The sequence below is a fragment of the Achroia grisella genome, unplaced genomic scaffold (genome assembly GCF_030625045.1).
Source record: "Achroia grisella isolate CSIRO2021 unplaced genomic scaffold, CSIRO_AGI_Agris_v1 utg109, whole genome shotgun sequence".
In the NCBI taxonomy this organism is placed as follows: domain Eukaryota; kingdom Metazoa; phylum Arthropoda; class Insecta; order Lepidoptera; family Pyralidae; genus Achroia; species Achroia grisella.
In genome coordinates, this window is record NW_026712573.1 from 3,104,076 (window position 1) to 3,113,726 (window position 9,651).

A 9,651-nucleotide genomic window follows, 5' to 3' on the forward strand; every position below is an offset into this window, starting at 1 on the left:
GATACTGTTCTTAAAATAGGAAAGTCGATGTTGAATAATGTCAGTATAGCTGATTAAAACATAGGCTATTGTATTTAATGCTTGCTGTACCTTGAAATTTGGTGAAAAAGTATTTTATGTGCTAATCTACAATATGTACCAAAATGTATTCGTTCGTTTTGTGATAAACACATCCATCCATTCCCACAAAATTTCCTATTTATAATGTTAATTTAATATTTGCTTTTAAGTATAAAAAGATAAATCTCGATTAAAACAAGTATGTATGTGATTTGATATGTACTAGTATGTTCCTTCTAATATAATTTTAGTGTTGGTCAATAAGACTGTTATAATTTTTGATATTTATATATGTAGGTAAACTGTGCTCGCGGTTACAGCCACGTCAAGTTTATAGGCTATGTGTTATTCTGATGTACAAGCTATAAAATCCCTTCAATACTTTTTCCGTGAAAGAGTAACACAACCATTCATCCATTCACAGTTACCAAATTTTGCTTTTGTAGTATTACTAAAACTAACATTATAGGAAAAATACTCGGAGAACGGAGATTTATTGAAGAAATATCAAGAAAAAAACATAACAGAATACGAATCTAAGATTACATATAAATGTAGAATGTAAGTATATATCTGATTAGCTATTTAAAATAGATTCGTTTTATGCTATAGAAATTAATTCTAGATTAACGTAGCGTAATAAATTATTATAACAATGAATGCCATTATGTAAGATTCCGTAAGCATAATAGATATAGAGAGATTAAACTCTAATCCTCACCATCGAAGCATTTGACCTGTGAAAGGATACAATAGATGTAATAATAGAGTGGGTATTTTCCAACAAATTCCCTTTTACGATAATTGCCTGCTGGCTTTCAGCCTGAACTTTCTAAGAAAGGTACTAAAATGTAAGTCTAACAATAGAAGATAATGGTTTAACAATAGTAGAAATATTGAAATGTAATTGATTTATATAATCATTAAAATTTGATTGACAGTCGTCATAATATAGCTAGCTATTGTCATCCCACTTGGAACAAACCTCTCTTCCTATATATATAGTATATATAATATATGTATAGTAAAATGCTACTTCGAGTAATAACAGTAGACTAGACACAGCTTTTTGCTATGTTGACGTCTTGGTATAAACTTATTTCTTTATATATACAATATGTCATGACGAGGCGAAAACTGTTTTCTGTTATTATTTCACGTAAAAATGACTGGAGGAATTAAAATGAAATTTTTCACACAATATGTTGTTAAAAATTGATCAAACCCGCTTCAGCCGCAGTATTTTCGTTAGCTTTCTTTAGAATGTTACCGAAAATATAGGATATAAATAAAAAGGGTTGACTTAATTATTTTCGCCATATATTATTCTTTAAAAAAATTAATATATGTTGTTGTTTGACTATTACAGATGGTATCTAAAAACGTAGGTACACAGACGCAGCTTGTATGAATATTTTTGTATATTTACAGTCATATGAAACGGTCTATCAACATTATTGTAATAAGATCCCAAAACCTTATATGTTTTAATGGAATGAGGTCATTTAGCAAAGAAGAAAATGCGATTAAATTAAACCACAGTAGGAAGTCTGAAAGGGTCGGTCGACGGTCGCAATATCTTAGCTCGTTCGTATGGTTGAGTGACCGTCGTATTACCTCTTCAACAATCGTTAGCGTTGATTAATACTTATAATGAAGGTTGCAAAGAAATCATGATATAATATTGGATTTCCGTACTTTTATCCTACACTGTAGATACACTTAAAATTACATGGTAGCATAAACAATGAGTAATTTTTTAAATACTTTTAAATAAAACAAAATATATGTAATATAATATGAAATAAATAACATGCCTAATAAATGCTTAACAATTAATTATTAGGTAAATCCAACAGCTATTTCTAGTCCTATTCAAAGTTGGTTACTTATAGAGAAAATATATTTGTAGAATCGTCGAAAGCGAATTTAAGTTTGTCATAGATAAATTAATTTACACCCTGAATTGGAACAGTGTTGTGAAAATCTGACTTTTATCTAAGTTCACAACAACGATTACGACGTGCCAATAGATTAGTGTAATTAGTTAATCAAAAAGGAACAATTCCTTGGGAGCCATTTGATAAAAGATTCTGTTTTAGGTCACTATTTTATTCTCTCTAACAATGTAAATGAAATATCGATGTAAGACCTCCTTATTCTTTTCAATTCAGTCTGTCACGTTCTTGTTACCCTCCATACTTCCTGTTTTAACAGTTTCTCATCATTCTTTGGATAACTAGTGACTTATATTATTCTGGATGCTATACCTTATGGTCATATTGATATTATCATTAAAACCTTGTCGATTTTAATTAAAAAACTAAATTCCAATTTATACTATGATTTTAAAATTTGAAATCTGTCTTTTTGTAATCGACCAGGCTTTAATGCTAAAAAGGCTACTTTGGAGGATACTAATGAACAGTTCAAATAGATGTGCAGTTTCATTGCTAATGTTTTAGAAAACTTTTCGGAAAATGTATACTTTATGATAAATATTATAACACGTGGTCAAGCCATAAACAGCGAGCGCGATGATGTCCCCGGGGAGACCCGGGGGCGCGGGGCGTCGGACATAGCTGCGGCCGGCTGCCGGCCGCACACAGCGACACACTGATTTTTAACGCCGTAACAACCGCACGCGCATCTTTAGTTTATTTTCATAGCGTTCCGTATTATTAATGTCGGGCTAAAGCGTTGTAATATAAAGTTCTAGTAATAAACGCATTGGAGAATCTATAACAGTCCACTCTTTCACTCCCTGACGCCTCCAAATTGGTCCTTCGACCACTACTTGGACGACTGGAATTTTATTGCGACGCAAGCAGCATCTACGGCGCACTGGCTTCTTTCAACGGCGCATTGGCTTCATTCAACTGCGCACTGGCTTCTTTCAACTGCGCACTTCAACGTTGCTGTTTAGTCTTCCGACCAGAATTCTACGGGTCTTACAACGCACTAAGAGAAGAACAAGAAGAGGATTACTTATATGGATAGTGCATAAAGACCGTGAGATCGTTCCATTATCTTATCTTTACACATCCATCCTCATATCATCTTCACTTTAACTTCTCCATTATCATAATCATTCCATCATAATTACCATTCATATAATTATCATTTTCATTACAAACCATAAAAGGTTATTGCCATTTACTTCATTAGTTATTTGCAGTCATAGTATATATATGCGTGATTCCATAGTGTACTGCGTAGTACTGCATAATAATGCGTAGATAGTGATTGATTAGCAAATCTTATTATTATTTTAATCACACACAGTCATTTAACGAATTAATCACAATCAATATCATATTCATAACCATAATACGTGGCATTCTTTCATAAAATCATAACGTAATTAATAACATTATAACCTTAAAACAAATAATTGATCTTGCAACTTGTAAATAGTAGAAATGCAATTAATATCATTAGTCTGCGTTTAGTTGCTTCACTAATAACCAATAAGTATACAATATTTCTATTACTGTGTATTAATTTTTGTTTTTTTTCCTAGGTCGTTCGGTAGTTCGACTTTGTACTACTGTTTTTTAAAACTGCGAAGCGTGGTGCAGAAGCATTAAACAGATTAGTATCGTTTCTATTTGCTACTTTATAAAAATAGTAATTTAAAACTATCAGCTATAACAAAATAAAAATAATTATTCTTTTTTATTTCCTTTTATTTGCAATTCAACTTCATCATATAGTATTCATTCAACTCATCTTAATTAACGTTTACAATGTCAGAATCTAAATCAACACAACTAAATCAATTAATTAAAAGACGTGGAACATTTAAAAGTAAACTTACAAATTTTTGCAATTATATTAATATTTTAAAAGAAAGTTCCGCTGTTAGCAATGCAGCTATTCAGTTTGAACTGCAATCGCGTATTGATAAAATGGAATTACTATATTCTGACTTTGATAATCTTCAGGGTGAGATCGAGGAACTCGCTGACGATCCTGATCAGAGGTATCAGGAACGAGACGTGTTCGAGAACCAGTATTACTCGGCTGTCGCGACTGCTAAAACCCTGTGCCAGTCATCATCAACTTCGTCACATTCCTCAAATCACGAGGTAAGCTCTCATGATGCTTGTGCGCACAAACACAATAGTTTCGTACGTCTTCCCAAGATACAGCTACCTTTTTACAATGGCAGTTACCAGCATTGGCTTGAATTCCGCGATACCTACATTTCTATAGTTCATTCCAGCACGGTCATTGACGACATAAACAAATTTCATTATCTTCGTGCTTGTTTGCAAGGCAGTGCAGCCCTTGTCATCAAAAGCTTAGATTTTAAGGTTGAGAATTATGCTGCCGCATGGGAATTGTTGTGCAAGAGGTACGATAATAAACGCTTGCTTGTAAACAATCATGTTCACGCCCTTTTCAATGTAAATGCCATCAAAAAAGAGTCTAGTAAAGCCTTGCGTTACATAGTTGATGTCACAAATAAAAATCTTAAAGCTTTGGCTACGCTTGACCAGCCTACAGAAAGTTGGGATACTTTAATAATTTATATGATGTCAACTAAATTAGATATTATCACAAATAGGGAATGGGAGGAATACAGAAACAATCGCAACGATCCACCTACTTTAGATATTTTTTTAACCTTTTTAACTAACAGAGCAGATCTTTTGGAGACTTTGGAGGAGGCAAAAAATAACAGAGGTAATTCTGAATCTAATCATATTCACAAATCCAATAGCTTTATAATTTCTTCAGGTAAAAATAAATCATTTTCATGTCCATTATGCTTTCATGAGCACTATTTATTTAATTGTGATGCCTTCAGAAAGCTTCCTGTTGAGACGCGTATTGAAAAGGCTAAGACCTTCAAAATATGCTTAAATTGCCTTCGGCCTGGTCACCACGAATCACGCTGTAAATTATCACATTGCAAATATTGCAAATCCAAACACAACACGCTTCTTCATCTCGATATTCATAATAAGCCTGTCGCACATGACAGCGTTGTGTTATCTGCTGAACCATCTCAGTCTTTAATTAACACAAACCATGTTTTGCTATCCACAGCTATGGTCAAGGTGCTCGACGGCCATGGAAAATCACATGCCGCTAGAGTCTTATTAGACAATGGAAGCACAGGAAACTTTGTCACAAAGGAATTTTGTGCCAAACTCAATCTTCTTACCAACGCTACGAATTCAAGAGTAACAGGCATCAATCAACAGGTATCCACGAGTTCATTGTCATGCTCTCTTACATTGGAGTCTTATTGTGGTGTCTACAGGACGGATATCAATTGTTTCGTTTTACCTAACATCACTGCCTTACTTCCAAATACATATATAGATGTGCATAACTTAGAAATACCGCCTGGGGTTTGCTTAGCCGATCCAAATTTCAACGTGCCGTCATCCATTGATATCCTTGTAGGTGCGGACGTCTTCTGGAATGTGATCGGTACAAATCGTATCCAACTAGGCAAGCACAAGCCAACTCTTTTTGAAACCAAACTCGGTTGGTTGGTTTCTGGTAGCATTTTTCAACCTAGTCCCAAACAACATATATGTATGTTTTCAAACGACCATACCGACTTAACCCGATTTTGGGAACTAGATACAATTACATCAAATTATGAGTTCACTCCAGAAGAACAGGCATGTGAACGTGATTTTATAAATTCTACACAGCGTAACATAGATGGACGGTTTGTAGTTTATATGCCGCTCAGGGAGCCTCCTGACGTTTTAGGCAATTCATATAATGCTGCAAAAAATAGATTTCTTTCCCTTGAGCGTCGCTTAGAAAGAGACGTACATTTGAAACGTCTATATATAGAATTTATAAATGAATATGCCAATCTGGGACATTTGAATGAAGATACATGTAGTAGTAATAAAAACACAATTCAATGCTACTTGCCACATCATGGCGTCCTTAAAACTAGTACAACCACACAACTACGTGTTGTATTCGATGGTTCTGCCCCTACGTCCTCAGGCAAGTCTCTTAATGACATACAACGCGTAGGTCCTACTGTGCAGGACGATTTATTAGCTATATTATTACGCTTTCGACAACATAAATTTGTTGTGTCAGCCGATATTGAAAAAATGTATCGGCAGATATTATTACATGAATCACAACGTCCATTACAAAAAATATTATGGAGGTTCGATCCCTCCCACCCAATTAAATCATATACCCTAAATACACTTACTTACGGCACGGCATCAGCGCCGTTTCTAGCCACTAGATGTCTCACACAATTAGGTCATGAGTCCAGTGATTCTCAAGTAAAACGCGCTATTTGTCATGATTTTTATGTTGACGATTTTTTGTCTGGTCATGATACAATTGAAGGCTGTATATCATTATGTCAAGGTGTTATTGATACACTTAATTCAGCCAAATTTAATTTAAGAAAGTGGCATTCAAATAATTTGTTTATTTTAAATAGTATAAACCAAAATAATGAGATATCTAGTAGCGTAGATCTTAGTGCAAAAGAATGTGCAAAAACGTTAGGTATTTATTGGAAGTGTTCAACTGATTATTTATCATTTTCTATTAATATTATACCGCAAGATAAAGTAACAAAGAGATTTATTTTGTCTACAATTTCGCAAGTGTTTGATCCTCTAGGTTTAGTATCACCATGCATTGTTGAAGCAAAAATATTAATGCAAAAATTGTGGATACATAAATGCTCTTGGGATGAAAGGGTCCCAAAAGACATAGAAATTATTTGGTCAGAGTTTATACAGTTTCTACCACAGTTAAATAAACTTGAAATTCCTAGGTGCATTAAAAACGACAAAACAAATAAAACAGAAATACATATATTTACAGATGCTTCGGAGAAGGCATATGGTACATGCATATACGTAAGAAGTATAGCTAGCGATGAATCAATTGATGTCCGTCTTTTGGCTTCCAAAAATAAGATAGCTCCAATTAAAACCACCACCATTCCACGACTTGAACTATGTGGCGCGCTCTTAGGAGCACGACTATTCATGAAGGTAATGACGTCGGTTACTCTTGAATTTAGTCGTAGTGTATTTTGGACTGATTCTACCATCGTCTTAGGCTGGCTCTCTTCTCCACCAAACCATCTTAAACCATTCGTACGTCACCGAGTTTTAGAAATACAAGAAAATTGTCATTATTGGCGGTATGTACCTACTAAATCAAACCCGGCAGATTTAGTGTCTCGAGGTGTTAGAGCAGATTTATTAGGTAATTCTTCGTTGTGGTGGACAGGCCCTGCCTTTTTAAAATTAGATTCCTCTCAATGGCCAACTAATCCAAATAAATACACTTCCAATTTACCAGAAACAATTCAAACATTCCATATTAATAACAAGCTATCAATAAATAATAATAACACCAATTTAATTTCATCACTAATAAATAAATTTTCATCGCTTACAAAATTACAACGTGTACTTGCATTTGTCTTAAGGTTCATTAATAACTGCCATAAAAATGCAAGTAAATTACACAATAACTTGTCATTATTAGAATTAAATAATGCCACAAATGTTCTATTACGTACAGCTCAGCAGGATTCATTCCCTGAGGAACGTGAGTTACTATTACTCAATAAGCATTTACCCCATAAAAATAGACTTCTGTCATTGACACCGTTTGTTGGTTCTGACTACCTCATCCGCGTGGGTGGCAGGCTTAGTGATTCTCACTACGACTACAACGTCAAACATCCTATCCTTCTATCAGGTAAACATCGCTTATGTGAATTAATATTCGAAATGCTTCATAAAAAACACATGCACTCTGGTCCACAATTACTACTAGCCACCGCCAGACATAATTATTGGCCAATAGGCGGCACTATTTTAGCGAAACGTATAGTTCGTTCATGTGTTAGGTGCAGTAGATTCAAGGGGAAGACTGTCCAGCCCTTGATGGGTAACCTACCAGAAAAACGAGTCCATTTAGAATTTCCCTTCTTAGAAACAGGTGTCGATTATGCTGGACCAATGCTGATAGCTGACCGCAAAGGTAGAGGCTGTAAACTTATAAAATCATATATTTGTGTGTTTGTGTGTCTAGCCACAAAGGCCGTGCATCTGGAGCTTGTCTCTGATTTAACCAAAGAAGCTTTTATTGCAGCACTACACAGGTTTATAGCACGTCGAGGTAAGCCGCAGACGCTGTTCTCGGACAACGGCACGACCTTTGTTGGAACTTTCCATGAGCTCTCCAAACTTCTCACACAATCATCCTTGACTTCGGGTTTAGCTGAAATAGGTATCAACTTTTCATTCATACCTGCCTACACTCCTCACTTCGGTGGTTTATCACTCGTGCGATCCGTAAAACATCATCTTAGGCGCGTTTTGGACATGACTCACTTAAACTATGAAGAAATGGCTACTCTTCTTATTCAAATAGAAGCCATCCTAAATTCTCGCCCCCTCACACCTCTATCTGATAATCCATCCGACTTATATCCCCTTACTCCTGCTCACTTCCTTGTTGGACGATCTCTGATCTGTTTGCCACATCCTGATATCGTCAATCGCCGAGCTAGCTCTCTTCAGCGTTTCCAACGCATCGAGCTACTCAAGCAACACTTCTGGAGTCGATTTTCTAATGAGTATGTTGTATGGCTCCAACAGAAAACCAAATGGCACCGGTCCTATGGCGAGCTGAAAGAGGGAATGTTCGTCGTTATCAAGGAGAAGACGTCTGCCCCCTTGATGTGGCTTCTGGGACGCGTTGTACGTGTCCTGCCTGGAAGAGACGGCGTAGCAAGGGTTGCAGACATCCAAACGAAGAGGGGTGTCATTCGCCGGGCATACAATACCATATGCCCCCTGCCTGTCAAGAGCTTTGAACTTGGCACTTCAACGCGGGGAGTCTATGGTCAAGCCATAAACAGCGAGCGCGATGATGTCCCCGGGGAGACCCGGGGGCGCGGGGCGTCGGACAATATAGCTGCGGCCGGCTGCCGGCCGCACACAGCGACACACTGATTTTTAACGCCGTAACAACCGCACGCGCATCTTTAGTTTATTTTCATAGCGTTCCGTATTATTAATGTCGGGCTAAAGCGTTGTAATATAAAGTTCTAGTAATAAACGCATTGGAGAATCTATAACAGTCCACTCTTTCACTCCCTGACGCCTCCACACGTATGAATGGAAATGTGTGTGAGTAAAAAAAATGATTTAAAGGTGAAAGATTACTGATACGAGAAGTATAATTACAATTACATAAGTACAATTTATTGTTGTACTTCCTGCCATTATATTGTTTTATATTTATTTAATGTAAAATAAATATTTTATTTTATATCAAATACGAACATTTTTTAATAACCTACTTCACAATAATTATATTAACCCTGGATAATTCACACTGCGATATCTATTCCGAAGGTAAGGAAAGCTTATTTTATGGATTAACAACTAATACAAATACTTAAATATATTTTTTATTAATTACATACATAATATACATACAATATACTCAGACTAATACAAACAATAATATTCTTTCTTATAAAAGTAAAACAACTTCACTAAACAACTTTTACAAAAGTTTGTTCTGTACGAGGAATCAAGCCCGGTG

General features: G+C 35.6%; 1 protein-coding gene across 2 annotated transcripts; it reads left to right on the plus strand.

The window, feature by feature from the left end:
* Window positions 1-3,596: 3,596 nt before the first annotated feature.
* On the plus strand, window positions 3,597-9,194 carry LOC131845200 (uncharacterized). Of its 2 annotated transcripts, XM_059194244.1 has the most exons (3): window positions 3,931-4,151; window positions 4,709-5,276; window positions 8,697-9,194. In XM_059194244.1, the coding sequence occupies exons 1-3, from the start codon at window positions 3,931-3,933 to the stop codon at window positions 9,051-9,053; spliced, it is 1,146 nt and encodes a 381-aa protein (XP_059050227.1). In that variant the 3' UTR covers window positions 9,054-9,194. The 2 variants fall into 2 exon arrangements, with proteins under 2 accessions (XP_059050233.1, XP_059050227.1); XM_059194250.1 differs by lacking the exon at window positions 4,709-5,276 and having other exon boundaries at window positions 3,597-4,151.
* Window positions 9,195-9,651: the final 457 nt, after the last annotated feature.